General features: G+C 35.2%; 2 protein-coding genes and 1 long non-coding RNA gene across 3 annotated transcripts; all 3 read left to right on the top strand.

The window, feature by feature from the left end:
* Nucleotides 1–15: 15 nt before the first annotated feature.
* Nucleotides 16–4,011, top strand: LOC115928466. The gene is made up of 3 exons (XM_030995677.1): nt 16–149; nt 2,514–2,653; nt 3,584–4,011. The coding sequence occupies exons 1-3, from the start codon at nt 59–61 to the stop codon at nt 3,803–3,805; spliced, it is 453 nt and encodes a 150-aa protein (XP_030851537.1). The 5' UTR covers nt 16–58; the 3' UTR covers nt 3,806–4,011.
* Nucleotides 4,012–5,762: 1,751 nt separating this feature from the next.
* Nucleotides 5,763–16,748, top strand: LOC105446055. Its single transcript, XM_030996717.1, has 13 exons — nt 5,763–5,874; nt 7,180–7,319; nt 8,669–8,811; nt 9,214–9,323; nt 9,788–9,918; nt 10,513–10,830; nt 11,187–11,468; nt 12,373–12,507; nt 12,932–13,081; nt 13,974–14,144; nt 14,794–14,925; nt 15,543–15,836; nt 16,351–16,748. Exons 2-13 carry the CDS (start codon nt 7,259–7,261, stop codon nt 16,746–16,748), a joined length of 2,325 nt encoding a protein of 774 aa, XP_030852577.1. The 5' UTR covers nt 5,763–5,874; nt 7,180–7,258.
* Nucleotides 16,749–18,231: 1,483 nt separating this feature from the next.
* On the top strand, nt 18,232–19,462 carry LOC115928853. The gene is made up of 2 exons (XR_004066252.1): nt 18,232–18,320; nt 19,372–19,462. It is a non-coding gene; the product is annotated as an uncharacterized LOC115928853 (long non-coding RNA).
* Nucleotides 19,463–20,016: the final 554 nt, after the last annotated feature.

The raw sequence follows: 20,016 nt of genomic DNA, 5'->3' as shown, positions 1-20,016 counted from the left end.
AAGGTATGCCAACTGGGATCCTAATTTATACAACAGAGACAAACCTTACTGTGCTGTAATGAGGTCTTCTGGAAGTAGCTCGATGAATGGACTATGGAACCGAATAACATGCACATCAAATAGACAACATATCTGCCAAATACCTATCGGTAGGTGTTTCAAGTCAGTTTGCGTTCTCAAAATGTTTAGTCTAGTTCTGAAGGAGCGTGTAAAATAACATGATTAATAATAACAATAATAAAAGGCATTTATATAGCGAAGTCTATCTGGAAAATTCTGTTCCGAGGCGCACAAGAAAAATAGAAAGAATGAGAGAGTTTGGATGAGTGTCATAGTACAGGTATTGTTACAAAAGATAAGATTTCAGCATGGGTTTGAAGGTCTGTAAGGAAGTTATGATTCTCAAATTAAATGGTAAATTATTCCGAAGAGAAGGTACATAATGATACAAATTGTTTACGACCGAATTTCGTTTACCCTTTTTTGGCCCAGTTTTTTTTATCTACGGTGTTTGAATTTAATTCATAATCATTAAGTGATATCAAAACAGTTATACCAGAGAGGCGTTTTGATATCAAATAACGATCAAACGCATTTTCCTTTTTAATAAACTATTTCGAGAGGATCTTCCAGCTCTAGATGAGCTGTCATTTCCGTAACCATACAACTTTAATTATAAATGATAAGAGCCGAACGAAGAATCAAATCGTTTACCTTAATCATTATGTACAATTTACATAATTTACCAAGCTTATAGTCGTAACAAATTTACTGAAGTGAATGTTGATTTCTGAACAATAATGGGTAATGTCAAGTAAAAACATTCCGCGATATCATTTCTTTTTCAATTCAATTCAAGTTAGGTTTTATTCAAGACTTGTCAAAAAGTCCAAAGACTTAAAATGCAAATTAACATCAAACACACAATTATATAAAAAAGCATTCAAAAACATTCATACATATATATATATATATATATATATATATATATATATATATATATAAAGAAAAGCATAGCAAATAGGAAAACAATATATCAAATAATATATCGAAAAAAACAAAACAAAAAAAGATTCAACAAAAATGATGTTCTTGAAGGCTAGAATTTGTTGGTCCATATGTTATTCCAATAATTCATCATGTTCATGCTATACGAACATTTATCATGCTCTCTGGAGGGGAAGGAGGAGGTATCCCAAAATTCCCAATCATTTTCATTCGTCAATTATAATGTTCTTGTTTGTATGATTATTCGATTAGTTATTCGATGCAATTTACAAATATATATTTCATATCATTTTGTTTAAAATGGTGACATATATTTGAAAAGATATGAATTCCAGCAAAACATAATTATGGTTTGCTGGATGATTTCCAGACGTATGACAACACAATTCCATGTAGAATATAATTAAAGAGTGGTCGATGTATATTGAGGAGATCGTCTATGTCTACAACGATGTCCGAGACGATCTCTAAAAAGTTTGTATGAATATGACTGAATTTGATAAAGACAACACTCTAATATAGTCTTACCGGATTTGTATATACATTCCTGAGATCATGAAAGAGAGTGCGTGCTATCTCAGCTTATTGTGGTGGAATTTTACGGCCATTTCCGCAAAATATTGTACCACTTGTTCGTGGATTTCGACAATATTTCGAGAAAAATTCACAAAAAGTAAAATATCATTCTCTCACACAATGTTAGCTGGAATCACAGCACAAAGAAATGTGTAATATCATACAGTCTACCTGTTAGAAATACGTGTTGCCTTGAAGTCCTTGATGTATTAAAGGCAGTCCAACCTTCATATCAAACTACTATAGACTAGAAGAAAGCTCGAAAAGCAGAGTAGCAGACTGGTAAAAGTTGGAAAAACATCGGACAAAAATTTGAGAAAATTATGAATTTTTCAAAGGTGGAATGAAATACTTTAGGTATGGCCTCTTCAAATTGGATGAATCGGTAATGTTTCTGTGAAGTAGAGGCGGAAAACCTTACATTTGTTCCAACACACAACATGACTTAAATGTTCAGTAGTACCCCAAAGGAAGGAAGCAGAAACCATTCAAACAAAATGTATTGATCTTTTTTGTACATGACAAACGATAGAGTTGTCCGTGTCTACGTCACAATCCAAGGGCTAAATTGCCCGTTTGAGATTCGCACTTATTTAGAGATCTCACTTTTCAAACATTCATAATTCTCTTATTATTGGTCAGATTAATTTCAAACTGTCACCATTTCGTTTATCTTTTTGTGTGTGCTTTCGTACAAATGAACTTATTACACGGGTTGGATAATTGCCTTTTAATGATCTGTACTGTGCATTAATAGAATGCCGAGTGCTGTAAAATGCTTGCATCGTTATACTTGTAAACGGGTAATATATACTCTTTGACACTTTGTATTTGTTTAGCCCATCCAATATTTCAGTTTGTAATAGTTCAGTAGCTGTCTTCCATTTTCAATATAGCGTAATGTTTATTTAATGTTATATAAATTACAGACGATGACCGTAGATGGCAAGAGTTCGGTGAATCTCAGTATCTCATCAAGTTCACACCTCAAGCAACGCCAAGTGCTGCCAGGGAAACATGTCAAAGTTATGGCGGTGATTTGGCTATCATCAAGACAGCCGAAGTCAACGTAAGTTTAGTGACACATTTTATACAGTATTCACACAGTCAAGATGATTAAGATAATTAAGAAAACTAAAATATACGCTACAGGGCAAACTATACATGTACACCTGTACATAGAACTTTAATCTGTACGCCCCCGATGGAGAGACCCCACTCTAGTCACCGCAAATAACGCCGAACCAGATTCCACTGACCATAGTCTCAGGAAATTACGTCTGTTGTCTCTTTCAAGTGGTTCGCGGGGGAAGGGGGGGGGGGTTGATAGTGGACTTGATTGGTTGCAATGACATTTGAAGTGATTTGTTTTATTCGTAAATTGGCTATTGTGTATCAAATAATCATGATTAACGCAATGCTTTACTAAATTACGCGGCAGAAACGAATGAAAGTAAATATATTGCTATGCAATTAAATCAAAACTAGAAGAAACAAAACAAAAACGGTCATACTATCTTTGAACGGCTGTACACCCCTTAAAAGTTTTAAATAGAAAATTAGTATTCCCAACAAAATATGTATATTTTGCTCAGAATTTATCTGTATATATTAGAGGTAATTTCATATTTTACATATTTGTTTCCAGTGAAAGATTATTTCATCAATAATTTCTTGCGAGCCTCTTGTAAAGCTCTTGTATGAAACGGATTTCGCTGAATTTAAAATTAGCTTGCTATTTAGGTTTGATCGTCTATTAATTAGAATGAAAGACGAAATAATAACATAAATATTCAATTAAATTCAAACATTATGTCGCAATATCCAAGATACGACAAATTTAAAATATATATTAAAAGACAAAGTGCCATTCACATAAAAGAGAGAGAAGCGAAAGAGAAGGAATAATCTCAGCTAACGCAAGGTTTTTCATTCTGACTAAATTTGTGAATAAATTATACATTTATTATGATTGTTTTCTTCTCCATTTTGCTAACAGACATTCCTCAAAGCGCTTCTACCTACGTTAGATTCTACATGTAGTGATGAATATTTTTGTTTCTTGTTCGGGCTTCGGAGAAGTGGCAGGGGAACTTTCTACTGGCTGGATGATACTGCAATCCAGTATGTTCTTCATGTGTTTGTTCTGTCAAGATCAGTCAAGAGAAGAAAAAAAATACATGTTGATGAACGCCTATGCCTTTCTATATTTAATCTGTAGTTACAATTTTCCGCGAAATATATATTTTTGAAATGTATCCAATGTTCTTTAAAATATTATACACTTTATCAGCATACTTTGAAATATCTATGTTTCAGATGAATATCAAGAAGACGGAATATAAAAAGCTCGGCTCAGCGTTACAAGATAATGACGTTACGACCAGATTTCTGCTCTATAATGTGGCATAATACATACTTCCAGTATTTCTGTAGCATATCGAGGGGGAGGGGGGGGGGGGGGGAATGAGGTTAATGTGAATACAGATTTAAATTCGAGTTCAGTTTAATGATGTATATCCGAACCTCCATGATTATTATCAATATTACACGAACAATTATGATGATGAAGATAATGATAATGATAATGATAATGAAGAAGATGATGATAATAATACTAATAACAATACTATTACTATTACTCCTACTACTGCTACTACTACTACATGTACTACTAATTATAATGATATATAATCATTATTATTGTTAATAATCATAATAATTATGACAATGGTCACAATATGAACTTGATTTATGAACCGTTTTTCCTCCTAGGTATAATGATTGGTATAGAGCCACGGAACCCAGTAATGCTAACTCCTGGGGTTGTCTTGGTGTACGTAATGGCGCTTCATGGTATGACGTGGGTACTTCATCTCTACCGTACATTTGTGAGCGTACACCAGGTTCGAAATCTGATGATCCAACGTGAATTGTGTTCTGGCGACAGTAGCTCCGGGATTTATATCAAACGCATTGTCTTTAGATCATGTTGGTAGGGGTTAAGGTCGGGGTTAGCCTAAGGATAAATGGCTGAAGTTTGGACTTCGTTTAGGTTAAGAAATCGATTGCAAAGCAATCGTCGCTGGAGCATGTTTCTATTCGTACAAGCTGAATTTAAAATGATTTTCAGATATTTCGGATATTGCGCCACTTCCTAAATGAAATCCGTTATTGTTATTTAAACAAAACATGCATTCTCCATTTTCAAACACCACCATGGGATGTCTGGCTTATTTAGAACTTGGCAATTTTCTCCTACTACACAAGATACCACTGCAATTGTTTATTTCAGGAACAAAAAATGATTTTTTTTTTTTTTTTTTTTTTTTTTTTTTTCAAATCTTGCGCATTCTTACACCAGGGAGAATCTTACACCGACGAAATAGTTTCTTCTTCAGACTGTGGATGAATAATTTTTTTTAAAGAAATGACAACAAATGCAATCGCCCTCTGTTTTCATACATATTTGGAACATTAAACAAAGTTAATCATCGACTGTTAGGCCCGCAAAGGGCTCCGTAGAATCTGAGGAATGCCTAAATTGGGCAGAGAAAAGCCGACGCAATTTAGTTAATATCACACTCTTACTCATCACATTAAACTCTCTACTAGAAATTATGCTTTATTACAGTATCTGATAAAAATAGTGAAGCATCATTTGGAGGTCTAGATTATTTCAACTCTCCGTCATGGCTAGCTCGGTCTTTCTCAGATGCACGGACCTACTGTCAGTATCATGGAGCTGATTTAGCACTCATCAAATCACACGATATCAATGTATGTTCAATTATATGTACCCCTTTTCATTCAGCTTTCTGAAATGTTGTATCATTAAACATATATTATATTTTTGGTTGTTTTATTAGTAGTTTCTATCACAGCTTGGAGGTTTACATGGCTATTGAGCTATACAAATATTGGAAAGAATATTTCATGAAGTAATATCACGATTGAATGACGTATGTGACTTAATAGACAAACCGGTTCTTCGTGAATGCGGGATGAAATCGGAAGCAAATGCCAATTCCAAAAAGGATGATTTGTAGTTGATAGCATAGGTAATATAACAGTCATGTAAACACTGTGATTTCCAATTCTTTTAAAACTGATTATTAAACATGAAAAACGAATGAAGTTAATGAGGTGACATTTTTCCCCTTCCCAACAGAATTTTCTCCATGTCAGGATTTCTGAAGAATATTCGGGATCAGATGACCAGATATTTTTTGGTTTGACTGACCAAGCTAATGAAGGCACATTTATATGGATCGATGGAACACCTTTACAGTAGGTTTAATAAATATGGAATGCCAACCTGCAGCCTTTTCACACACAGCTAAAAATATATAAACAGGATTAGTTTAAAGGGCTTTAAACTAATCAGCTGTACATACGACATCATTCACACACAGAAATGTCGGTGCGATCGTTAATCGTTTCGTGTTTAACTACTGCTCTTAAAATGCGCAGTAGTGCCATTGCGCATTGAAGGTCATGTCATATCAAACAAAGCGCATGCTCCATCTTGTTTAAACACGTTTAAACATGAATAATAGTTCACACACAAAATGTCAAGCTCTCTAGATACGAACTTCGTATCTGCAGCCTGCATTTAGGGGCGTATGAATCGCGACTTCGTATCTATCCGAACATCGTATAAACGATGTTCACACAGGGAAAATTTTCTTTAAACATGTTTAAAACTGTTGAGTTAAACACGTTTAAACTAATCATCTCTAGATACGATGAATTTTAGCTGTATGTGAAAAGTTAGTCGTTTCTACTTTGAAATGACTGCTAAGCTCAAAAGTACTTATATTACTCCTTTAATAATTATATAATCTGTAAAATGTTCGTCTCATTATATATACATGTAGGTCGAGATAAGTGACCCCCCAAAAAAAAATATTAAAAAAATAAATAAAAATAGTAAGAATAACGAAAATTTCATGGAAATTTTTCATTGTAACTAGATAATTATTAATTCATGAAATCTGTTTTTCTAAAACTTTCTTAATCTCACTTTAATCGCTATCTTATGTTTCGATAATGACATTTTTGTAGTTAGTACTAAAAACCCCATGCATTTTGCCTTTCGTAATGCAATGGAGGGTGCATACTTTTTTAATGATTTTCATCGTTTGTACATGTCCAAGTGTATATTATTTTGTATTTTTAATCCGCATCAAAAGTAAAATTTTCTTACTAGCAATCCGAATATAGGTATAACAGCAGTGCATACATTGCTTTTCGAATACATTAATTTCATGATTTTTTTTCTCGAGTAAGATTGAAAAGAATTGTGGGGGAACTTGCTTTTTGATTGAGGAAGTATATTAGTATAGATGTTTCGGCTCAAAACTACTGTTGAGAGATTAAATATTTAAAAGCCTAGAATATGACAATGCACTTATATGACATGGGTTATTACACTTCACTTGTCAGAACTAAGATTGCATATCTGCAAATAAAATGCAAAAAACTAAACCAAAAAACTAAAAACAAAGCAAATAGAAACACGCACCCCTAAAACCATTCTTACGTTTAACCGTCTGTTTGCTCATTAATTTCTCCTTTATGCAATACACACAGGTATTCTTCATGGGGGTCTGGTCAACCAAACGACGGGGAAAATCAAGATTGTGCCTTTCTACAACCTTATGATTCAAACATGGGATGGGGTGATGATTCATGCAATAACAAACTACCCTTCATATGTGAACGCTATCAGGGTAAGTCACATGTCAATGATGCATGATCGTTTCCGTTTCTACAACGAAAAATGGTTTGCTTTGTTTGTTCAATTCGGTAAAAGTGAAACACGATTTCAATCCCCCCCCCCCTCCTTGTGCATTTTTTGTTTGTTTACCCTTGTGGCGAGTCAGCGAGCGGCGGGGCGCCATCCCGATCTGCGTTCCCGAACAATCAGAACAATCGTGGAGGGGGGGGGGGGGCATAATGCACCCCGGTCTTATTAGGGTTAATCCACTGTTGTCGACTTGGAGCAAACACAACTCCAACCCCCCCCCCCCCTTGTGCATTTTTTGTTTTTGTTTACCCTTGTGGATAAGTCATCAGAGTATGATTCTATCCAGTGACTAGGGGTTTGCATCATCGCAAAGGTCGCAAAGATCTCGATGAAAATTACACTGTAAAAGCGAATCTAAGAGAGATTTTTTTCAAAGTTTCAACCCCTCGAAAGTGCTTGTGTCGATTTCATTCATGTAAATTTACGTGATCATGACAAAATACACTTGTGCGAGGATGCAAAGCGAGTTAGAATTTATTAAGTTATTTTCCACATTTCACAACCTTTCACAAATCGTATGCATCATATTATCCTACATGCTACAAGGAGAGGGTTAAAGATAAACTCCAGTACTGGTAAAAAAAAAAAAAAATTCTCACAGAATCAAACGAAACTTACACTGAATGTTCAAGATTACAAATAAATGACATGTGCCAAACAATTTTGGAAGAAAATGTGTACTGGCTGAGTAATGAGCATAGAAAGACAAGGAAATCAAGGTAGTACTAGCCCCGACACCATGTGTGTTGTCCCATATATAGCTTTCTATGTGAGTGCTTGTTACTTTACCAAGACTCGGTCAAATTTATTATGATTTTGATGACTCCAGAACCTTGCAGTGCACACCAATACTTACATGCTACATGATCAACTGTTTCTGATCCTTTCCACACCTTTTCTTTCACAATGCAATCGCATTACCAGTACTAAAGTTTATCTTTAAGAATCCCTGCTACATCACTAACGTTCGACCGACGTGTAGTAAGTGGGTACTTAGTATAAATTATTCATGGAATGTACTGCGCGCTGAGAACTACGGTTAAAGCAGGATTAATGACACCTACATTATTTGGAAGTAGCGAAATGTTCATAATAATGGGATATTCATCGCATTCATAGCAATGTAAATGTCAGGTGTTTTATTAGTATGAACATGATGAATACAAACTATATAATAACACGTAATGGTTTTAAGTAATTATCTCGTCTTTTTGTCTCAAAACACGATGAACACCTAATAATGGCAATCATCTTTTTATAATCAATATGTAGATGTTCCTGAAAATGAGTGGAGTCGCCTTGATGGAACCCTGTACTATATCTCTCAATCCTCGATGACGTCATACTCATTTGCTAGAAAGTACTGCCAGGATCAAGGAGGTGATCTTGCCCAGCCTAAAACAGAAGAAATAAATGTAAGGACGCATGGTGATATAACACATGTTTAATTCCAAGTATGGAACGTGTAAATAAAACGTGATACAATTTGTTACGGGCTTTTAATAATTTATCAATAGTGTGTGCAAAAAATAGAAAATAGAAACAATAACATTAATGTAAGGGAAATAGAGATTATGTTAGGTTATGTGAAAACAATTGGGAAAAGGTTATAGAGCAGCACTATATTGTTGTGATGAGCACATTATAAGGAAACAAAATTATTTCATTATTTCTTATTTCAACTAGTTCAAGTTTCAATGATGTCATATACTATATAGACATCGATAAAGTTATCCCACTACCATGATAATGGCACATTAGAAGTAATCATCGGTGATTTTTCTCTTTCTAATATATTCTCTCAATGTATTCACCAGATGCATCTCATGAAGATGGCTGGAGACAACTCTTATTGGTTTGGACTCGATGATATCAATCAAGAGGGCACGTTTAAATGGATTGATGGCACCCAACTCGACAGTAATGAGTATGTGTTAAACTGTATTATTCATACACACACAGCAATATCTCACATACTCTACTCTTGTCAAACTGCGATCATAATGTTGCAGACACAAGTATAAGCTGGTATGTAATTTTAAGAACATGATTATCTGAGATACAAGTTGATATTCATGATTTTTAGGATGGGTTTTCCAATTGATTGATAGCACCCCCCCCCCCCCGAAAAATAATGAATTTGTCTAATACTTTCCACGTTTTTTTTAATGCATACGTCAGGGAGCCTAAAATGCAAGCCCTGGCCATGATTTGCAAGAAAGACATACTTATTTATGTTTACATTTTAAATAATATACCTTTTAACTGAAGCTCGAATCAAAACGCTCACATAACCCTTTCAACCTTTCATGATTATGCCCTTTAAAGTAAATATATCTTTTATTTATACTGTGTTTACGTTGCTGTTCCGAACGTAATCTACCTTTCCAGATTTCCTGCTTGGTCGAATGGTGATGCATCCCTATTTGAGAATGGGAGATGTGTTCATCAGGAGGTTAATTTTGGATGGAGAAAACTACGATGTACATCGTACCTCAAGTTCGCATGTGAAAAACCTCCGAGTGAGTATTTGCTTTATATATCTATTATCTATATTTAGGGGTACCCTTTATGATATAGTCCATGCTCAAATGATGTCCGTTCCACCTTACTACATTAAATTCAAAATGCCACAAAGGAAACAAGATTCCAATTGATGACATTCTAATATTTTGAAGCCACTGTTTTAGAGCCATAGTTGGTTTCCATGTTAAACAGAATATCACCCATCGTAATCCATGCTTTTACCGTTGTTTCAAGATAATACAGGGAAATATGAAATCTGCCTATTAAACATTCCTAATTATTTATTCATCTACAGTTGATAACTCGAGAGAAACTTTACTTCATTTAGTATCATATATCATTTAGATTGTGTTTCCCATAGATTTTTATTCCATTCATTTTTAGGAGTGGAAGTATCTTTGTTAACAAATATATGTATGCAAAAATTGATTTGCATGGAACAGCAAGAACAACATAATATACGAAATGTAAGGTTGAAGTTTGAGCTAAGTGATTGCCTTGTCAACGTTATGTGTATTCCCCCTTACTTCTCCTTTAATGAAGATGCTAGGCGGACACCAATTACTTGAAAAAATAATTATTTCCCATAGGTCCGCGACAGATCCTTCCTGTACGTCTGATGGCAGCTACTCCATCCCCCTACGGAGGAGGTCTGCTGAATGCTTCATTTGTCTGTCTACTCGGCTCAGAGAATGAAGAGATTCTCACATTGTCCACCAGAAGACTTGTCCGTCTGACCGAGGCTATAGATTCCGATAGTTACACAGCTCCAGGAAACAGTGATACTGTATCATCTTTAGCGTTAAGGCAGACTCTAGCTACTATGGATGGCTTGGGATTTTTCGAATGTTCTGCGGTGACAGCCAGTAGAATGACATCTGCTCCTCTTGGCATTCTTCCTTCTACCCGTACGTATATATGATTACATTGGCCTATGTTTTATGAGTATATACAACACAAATTCAACTTATTGTAAATATTTTTTAAATAGGAAATGTTCTGAATAAGTTGAAATTCGAACACTCCTAAAAATACCATCAATGTTAATAATCTTGAAATAATATTACCTACTTTTACTTCTTAAGAACCTTTAGTCAATGCAAATGTAAACATGACGGAGGATTAATGGAATAAGAGGGAGAGAAAAAGAAAGAATATGAAAGGAGTAATGACGAAATATTAATGAATCAGAAAAAATAAGATTCAAATGCGAGATTGAATTGTCGATTTTTCCTTTCTTATCTGTTTTTTCTTCATTTCGTAGGCCAATGGCAACCCAGTGATGGTCGGTTTACAAAGACAGTACACGTTGGAGATGATATCACACTCAGTGTGATGAGCACGACAGAGATGGTTGGTGAAGCCGGGATCAGATGGCGGAAAATCACTGATGCAGACTGGGCTAATTCACTTATCGGAATGAGTTCTGGTAGTCTATCACACACAATCCAATCTGCATCTGTCTCAGACGCCGGTGTGTATGTGACTTACGAGGATGGAACGTTGGAACAACATCAATTCAGCTTCATAAGACTCATCGTAAAGGGTTCGATTTCTTCTATTTTACACGTCGATAATATATCATTACATAATGTTCGCAAGGGTGTTAACTTACAGGAACAATTCTCCCTTCAGCTCTGTAACTATTAATCGAATGTAATATAACAAATCAAGAAAAACCGACCAAAACCGACCAGATATATTTTGGTTGATGAGACAGTAAATAATATAATGTAAAATTTTAATTTCCGTAATCGAATGACAGTTTCTGCAGTATTAAGCCTAATCGAGGATTTACAAGACTTTACATGTAACAGCTTCATGTCCTAATCGTGTGGTTCTAACTGTTTACAATGAACTAATAATTAAAAGTATCAGGACGATTACCCCCTGGACAATCATCCCCGGAAAATTACCCCAAGGACAATAACCCCCCCCCCCCGAAAATGATTACCCTATGACAATTACCCATCCCTGAAAATTACCCCCTTGGACAATCACACCCTAGGACAATTACCCCCTGAAATTTACCCCCTTGGACAATAATCATCCAGGACAACCAAGGACAACCACTTCCGAGGACAATTCCCCCAGAAAATTACCCCCTGTTCATTGAAGAGGAAGTCCACCCTGATAATATATATATATATTTTTATTTATTTATTTTTTATTTTTTTTAATTTTTTTTTTTTTTGGGGGGGGGGGCACTTGTCCTAGAAGGGGGGGGTGTTGATTCTTCAAAGGGGCAATATTCAGATGGTTATTGTCTTCGGGGGAGGGTATTGTCCAAGGAGGTAATTTTTCAAGGACGGTTATTGTCCTGGGGGGGGGGGGGGTAATTGTCCTCGAGGGGTGGTTTTCCTTGGGGGGGGGGGGGGGGGGGTTATTGACCAAGGGGTAATTGTCCTAGAAACATAAATTGACTTGTTCATGTTTCATTGCATTAACAGAGTGCCCCTACGGAAGATGGAATCCGCCGTTATGCGATCGTTTGTGTGATAGTTGTTATAATGGAGGTGTATGCCACGAACTCTCAGGAACATGTATCTGTCCTCCTTGCCATGCTGGAAAGAACTGCCTCCAAGGTAAAATCGAGAAATCCCTAAAGAAAATACTAAGATATAAACCCTTTTTTCTTTAACTTATACATTCTTTGCCTTTAAGATGAATCTTTACGATTAGATACTTATCGTTTTATGATTAATAATAACAACAACGATAACAATTAAAAAGGGAATAAGAAGAAAAGAAGAAGAAAAGGTAAAGAGGAAGAAGAAGGCTTATGATGATGATGATAACAATAAAAATAATAATTAATAATTATTTTGAAAAAACAAAATTCATAAAAATTAAAATCATAACATAACATACAGTTGATTTCGATGTTTATCAGTAATAAGTCTACACTTACATGAAGAAAAACATTGATAATTCGGAGAAAGGACCCTTTTAGAACTTGTGATTTATACCTAAATTAAACACTCTGAATTATATATATGTTCCATGCAGCGTGTGGGATGCATAAGTTTGGCTGGGACTGTGAGTTTGATTGTGGATCCGGTCAGCCTCTGGACAAGTGTGCTGGAAGTCAGATCTGTCTACCTGATCCTTATGGATGCACCTGTTTAGCTGGATATACAGGAATCTACTGCAATGAAAGTAAGTGCTAAAACGGTTTCTATAAATGATTGAAATTTGGAAGAAAACAGAAACTGATAAGCAACAATGGTTATGACGTTGTGTTTTAAACAATTTGCACAGTTCAATACTAAATCCTTTCACAGGATTTGTCTAAAATGGATTACACTTTGGAGATAATCATGGTCGTTCCTCAACATGTGTATTACTTGAACAGAAAGTATGCTTAGGTCACACGCGAATGAAAAATGTTCTTGGGAGCAAATTCATTAAAACAATATGTCAACAGATTCACGAATCTCGTAATATTTCGTCCTATAGCATGTGCAAATGGTATGTTTGGAGCTGATTGTCTTCAAGAATGTCACTGCACTGATGGAGCAGATTGTGATGACGTCACTGGACAATGTACTGGAGATTGCTCGCAAGGATGGTCTGGCTCAGCATGTCAAGGTACAATCATTTAATTTAATTAAAAATGACATATGAACGTTCATAAGAATGCTGATTATTATTTCCTTGGTAAAAGAAACACCCGAGATAAGTCCAAAACTTTTATGTTGAGTATTTCTACCAACGTAATACCTTTTAGTTTTTGTTTAAAAAGCCAATTTTTGTAAAATATTCCTATGCCACAATTTCATTCCATCTCTAGAAAACAAAATGGTCTTTGTATTTTCTTTACCATTTTCTAAACGGTAATCTGACTAACAATTTACGGAATAAAAATGCAAGTTGCCTTCATTCTGTTTTTGTTTTTAACGTAATGACAAAGTAAATGTCTTGAGTAGAAATAATAAATAAGTATACATATTAAAGGAATGTCCTTATCTTAACTATACTGCCAGTGACTTGTGTTTTTTCAATCATAATTTTTGTTTTAATTAAAAAAATGTATATTTTCTCATTTTAGTTCCTTTTGTTTGCCCGAACGGATACTTCGGGTCCAACTGTACACAGATATGCAATTGCATGAATGGCACTGCATGCCGTAAAGATTCTGGATACTGTGACGAGGTTGAAGGGCGATGCGACTTGGGATATGTTTCTGACTCTGTCGAGTTTCCAGCCAACTGTATGACATGTAAGACTATTCTTAGTGATATTTCAAACTGAAATACAACAAAGTTTACAAACAAATGCTCGCATGAAAGTCCCTACCATTTTAACGATATATCAATTTAGCAAACCCATTTCCATGTATATTTTCTGACGATTATTGAAATACATCGATATTACACCATTAACATCCCCAGACCCAGTTGTTTATGTACATGTATTCATTCCCTCTTGTTGTGGTACATGCAAAAATATTCAATACAATTTATTAATTACAATTGGGTCAAATTCACAAGAGCTTGAAATATCTGATCCCCACTCAATTTATGTTGCTTGTGCTTCCAACTCCTGATTTTACTATGTCCATCTTTTTTTATATTTATCATATGCGTTCATACTCCATTTTATGTATCTGTTTTTATATATTGAGTGAATAAATGAATTGAATTGAGATAACCAACAGCTCTTAATACCCGTTGGTAAACTTGTTTACTAATAAGATTAGCTATTTGAAACACCTGTAAAATGCTTTGTAAAAGTATACTTGAACATTTGTATCGGTTTATTCTCATTAAATCACATTTTACACAAATGTTATGCGATATCCTTTTATTCATTTCAATTTAAATTCTAGTTTTATGAATGATAGAATGTACTTTATTTATCATGTTTAGTTTCAGGATGTTTCAGCTCTTGTTCCAAGACATGTCATTGCTCTGGTGGTGCTGAGGATTGTAACTTTCTGACTGGTGATTGTTTGTCATCCACCTGTCATCCAAGATGGATGGGGGATCAATGCCAAACAGGTAGCTAGGATTGACAGAAATACCTTTCTCCTGTCAAGTGTCTGATATATATTAGGGAAATTCAACATAATTAAATTATTCCATAGTACATAGTTTTATTAATATAAAAAACACATTCATTAATAATTATGAGCTGCTTATATAAGTCAAGCAGTGAGCACAGAAGAATATATATTTTGATTGGACGTTAAATGGAGAGAAGAGTCACTACCTTTGCACATTAAGAACACACTGCACTATTCGTATAAGAGTAGGGGGAACCCCGCTGTAGTGGTCTACCTGCACACCCCAGTATAGTACGACAATACTCTGTAAAGAGGTATGTACTCGAGTGGAAGAAGAAGAACGCAGTTCAGTCCTCATGATTATGTAACACATTTCCTTTCATCATCACCTATCAATTGTACTAATTCATGGCAAAGACATGCTAGACAAATTGAAAGAAGTTTATGAATGTTCGCTATACAGTGGAGTCTGGATATTGCCCTTAAGTTCATATATTTGAAAGTTTTTAAAATTGTGTCATACGCTTGCACTATTTCTCTCTTCCTCTCCGTCTGTCTGTTGAACTGTTCTACTAGTTTCATTATGCTGTTGTCTTCTTTCAACAAATTTAGATCGTTTTGAGACGAGCTTGGAAAAGACCAATCCAGGAGTTGCGATCTTCTCCTGTTCCTTTACAGCGTCATCAGGGCAACATCTTCCCTCTGATTATGTGAAGGCAGCTGTAGGAAGGCCTTTTATGGAAACATGGATAACTCGTAATAGCTCTGATACATCAGGACCAACCCTCAATATTTCATTCATCCACGAGTATACGGGGCCAGAAGAACCAATTTACTGCTTCATCGGGGTAACTGAGAATACTTCAGAGTTTGCTTTCGTAAGGCTACCTCCAAGATATTACTTTGGTAAGCAGTCCCCACTGCAGTCTTTTGCGAGAGTTTCAATGTTGTACTCTACATGTTTTAAGATTATCTATGCATTCTAAAAAAAACGATTCCATGTATTAAACACACAAAAAGCTTTCCAAGCATAATAGTTATACTTCCTGATCAGCTTTGTATTTTATTTTAATTTCAGTTTTGGATCTTGATGTACTTCAAGATTTATCCAGAAATGTAGACGGGTTTTGAGCCGGGTCATTTTCCAAAATGCACGTGTGGCCATTAGTTTTTCAAATATTTCATACATTAATTTCAAAAGATCATGTCCCATATTTATATCATGTAATACATTGCAGGTAGTATAGTAAAATACTAGTTATACGCTTTCTTAGTATATATAATTAATGGTTTTGTTACCTGCTTATTATTTTCTCTTATTTTCTGGGCGGACGGGGAAGGAAGGAACCACTGAATTACCATAAATTCGTCCTATACTTTTACCCACTTTTTCTGTGTTTATTTTGTTTACATTTTGTAGTTTTACCAAGTTATAATGGTGGACCAGAAGTACTTGAATTTGGATACTACCATGCACTCATCGGTTGGAGACAATGGGACCCTCGCTCCGATACCGGGGAAGGACCTATTGTTGGATACAAGATCTACGTGCGATCAGGTAGCAATGTCGTACTGGCTAAAGAAGTACAGCCTCCAAGCATGGTGAACAATACGGACCGTTCCGTATCGAAGAGGTCTGCTGAGAGTGCCGCTGAGATGGTCATGTATAACGTCAGTGGACTTGAAGCAGGATCAACATACTCTGTTCAGATTGCAGCGATACGAGATGGTATCAACGGTGAAGGAGAACAAGGACCAGCAATGACATTTACAACTGAAAATGGTAGGTTCTATATTTCATTTCCCCCTGACTTATGAGCCATTTTCAATCATCTTTTTACTCTCTCCCTTCAGGGTGGTATTCTCGAAAGCGGACTAACTTTGATCCATGGTTTAATCCTCCGACTAAGTAAGGAATGCCAAGTGTCCATATGAATATATTTTTGAATAATTTAATCTGTCATTAAATTAAAATTGAATGTAATAACATTATTAATAAACAATATAATTATGAAATAATTATGTTATGGTAATTTAGGAACATACCAAATTATTCAAAATCATATCCATATGGACACTTGACATTCCATACTTAGTCGGAGGATTAAACCATGGACTAAAGTTAATCCGCTTTCGATAATAACACCCTAAGCCCATATATTTCCCATTTATTGAACAATAATCACATACTGATACACGCACGCACCCTCTGGAGCGCAGGCACTCACACAGCTTTCCATATGTGAATCATAAATGTTCAGCTGTGGTGTTAACAAACTACTGGGACCGGCCTGTTTTTATTCCATTAGTCATTACAATCAAATATGATCATATGCTAGTATCTAATTCATTCATCATTTATCTATCAACTCTGTTGCTACCATGATATTTCTAATCTAGTATCTGATATATTTATTATTTAGCTACCAACTATGATGCTACCTTCGTATTTTTAACATTTTTGAAACAATTTTTTTACATTTCAATTCAATAAGCCATTTCGTAAATACTATCTGCGCATGGGCAGATAAAGGTCATTTGTGATAACATTGTAAAACCCACCGAGATGAATACGTGTTCATGTTATGTAATCAATAGGGACTTTTAGATTTGCGTGAACTGATACGTGTGACGTCCATTCAAGGCAGTGCATTAAAAGGACGTCGATCGTAGCAATCCACGTTATATTTGTGCAAATCTAAAAGTCCCTATTATTCATGTGTGCACCTATGGTACATTATATGATACAAGAGGGCAAACAAAAGCTTTTTATGCAGCACATACATGACTTTGGCATTGATTATTCTAAAATACACAAAGTGGGACTTCTCCATGAGTAGAAGATCTGCAGATATTTGGGGTCATTATTTTGACCCATGTGCTAACTACGAAATAGTCTATTTATTTCAATTCAATAATGGTTTATTATGCAATTTCAAAATACATGCATTGGAATTGTCATTTTGCATGAAAAGCAGCAGAAGCTGGATTATTCATGTTTACACGTTGACATGATTAGGTGATAAATACATAATTAAATCAATCTCATTTTTTGAATATTGACACGCTAAAAAGATTGTTAAAAATACGTTTAAAATTACATTACACGTTAAGAATGTCAAAAGAAAGTCTTATACTCTCGTTTGGAAATGAATAAATTGCATTTTAAGATTGGAGACGACAGAGGAGTAGACCAGTACTGTGTTTGTAATTTAACTTTCTTTTTACTACAATCCTAGTTCCAACACCATTCCCTTCAACTACTTTCTCTTCTCCACCAGAATCAGATTCGTCAAGTTCCATAGCAACTGTTGTAGGAAGCGCTGTTGGTGCTATTGTTGTGATTGTTATCGTTATAATTCTCATCATCTTCTTTTACAAGCGAAGAAGGTTAGAGAGATACCTTGTACTTAATTCGTCCCTCACAGCAGTCCATTCTCATCGTACTTCTCCACGCATATGGCTAATACTGTATGGGCATGACAATGCAAGCTGAAATATGATTTATAAATTTATTTGAATACTTTCTTCATTTTTAAAATTTGCTATTCAATGTAAATATTCTAAAGCATAACGCTTTCTAAATGCAATGGAAACCAGTTTAAAGCCCCACTGTACTACTTGTAGCTACTTGCTCCCTATATATAGAAACAATGCCTAATTGGTGACCATTGGTCACCCATCATCCTCTTTTTTTAAAGTTAATTGAGAGCTGAGTTGGTGAGATAGCCACATGTCAGTGACCACCCTGGATGGACTAATCCCTCCTAGCCAAATTAGTCCAGACGGCCTTTAAAAGACTTATTATATTACTTACATGTATTTTAAAAGTACCATACCAATTCCCACATGCCAATTGTCATGTTTACATGTTAATATATACCAATTTATTGGGACCCAATGTAGATAGTCTAAAGCATAACGCTTTTTAAATGTTATGGCAACCCACTTGTAAGACTTATTATGTTAATGACACGCATTTCCAAGGTACCATACCATGAGAATTGCCATCGCGTACGGGTAGTGAAAATGTAATACAAATATTGCTAAGTATATGAATATTGTTATTTTTTCTTCATTACGGTTTTTAATAAACACAAGACTATATCATTGTTATAACTTCCGGAGCCTATGACCTACAAGCATTAATTTCTCTTAAGGCTCCATCATATTTCTTCCTTTATACAACTTAGTCTTATGTATTATTCTCTTTGTTAGTATAAACGCATCCTAAAATGAGTACAAAATATAACATGCCAAATGTAATGATGTATTATACAACATGTGAAATATGAAAATGAACTGAAACTGAAACTGAAACTGAATTCCCACATGCCGTGTTGACATATTTCTATATATCTGTTATTTGGACTTTATCATTTGTAAAACTATGTATTTCTTCAATGCAATTTATCTTTGCTTTCATATTATTAACTTTCAGCGATGAATCAGCCACTACTAAGTCTAAAGGGAAGGAGTCCGATTCGTCTCCGCAGTATGAGAACCCTGTATTTGATCAGTCAAAGACAGACGTCCATACCTACCAAGACATTAATACTGCTGATCAGAGCTACGAGGATCTTACCGACCCTCATACCTACCAAGATCTTAAGAAGCCTGATCAGGAAGCTAACTACGAAGAATTAAATGACGCCAGGAACAGAGATTATGTCAACGTGCCAGGCATTTAAACTATCAATATATCAGTAGAGGTGTCGTGGTTGAGTGGATACGTCGCCGGACTGTCGATCATAAGGTCCGTGTTTCAATTCCCGCCGCGGCACTAATGTCCTTTGGCAAGACATTGATGTACATTTGCCACACTTCACCCAGGTGAAGTAAATGGGGACCTGATAAGAATTTTTCTTTGAAACGCAGAGCGTGTATCAGCTATTCTGCTTATAGCCAGCGTAATTATGCTGCATTTTTGTAGAGCGCATAGAGACTTCTGATAAAGTAAGCGTTAGGCCCTATATAAAGCAAATATAATAATTATTATTATATATATATATATATATATATCTTAATGTGCTGATTAAGGATTGAATACATGAGAAAGAGAAAGATCCGGCAATCTTATCGAAAT

Source organism: Strongylocentrotus purpuratus, unplaced genomic scaffold (assembly GCF_000002235.5).
Source record: "Strongylocentrotus purpuratus isolate Spur 01 unplaced genomic scaffold, Spur_5.0 spur5_scaffold_3, whole genome shotgun sequence".
Lineage (NCBI taxonomy): Eukaryota > Metazoa > Echinodermata > Echinoidea > Camarodonta > Strongylocentrotidae > Strongylocentrotus > Strongylocentrotus purpuratus.
Note: the sequence above shows the minus strand (reverse complement) of the source record. Positions and strands in the feature narration are given on the sequence as shown.

Bases quoted from the DNA above. Each gene is read 5' to 3' on its own strand.
- LOC105446055 (XM_030996717.1), top strand. From the start codon at position 7,259: ATGGGATGGGGTGATGATTCATGCAATAACAAACTACCCTTCATATGT. The intron at 7,320-8,668 runs GTAAGTCACATG...ATCAATATGTAG, and splicing joins CATATGTGAACGCTATCAGG to ATGTTCCTGAAAATGAGTGG. The intron at 8,812-9,213 runs GTAAGGACGCAT...TGTATTCACCAG, and splicing joins CTAAAACAGAAGAAATAAAT to ATGCATCTCATGAAGATGGC.
- LOC115928466 (XM_030995677.1), top strand. From the start codon at position 59: ATGAGGTCTTCTGGAAGTAGCTCGATGAATGGACTATGGAACCGAATA. The intron at 150-2,513 runs GTAGGTGTTTCA...TATAAATTACAG, and splicing joins TATCTGCCAAATACCTATCG to ACGATGACCGTAGATGGCAA. The intron at 2,654-3,583 runs GTAAGTTTAGTG...TTTTGCTAACAG, and splicing joins TCAAGACAGCCGAAGTCAAC to ACATTCCTCAAAGCGCTTCT.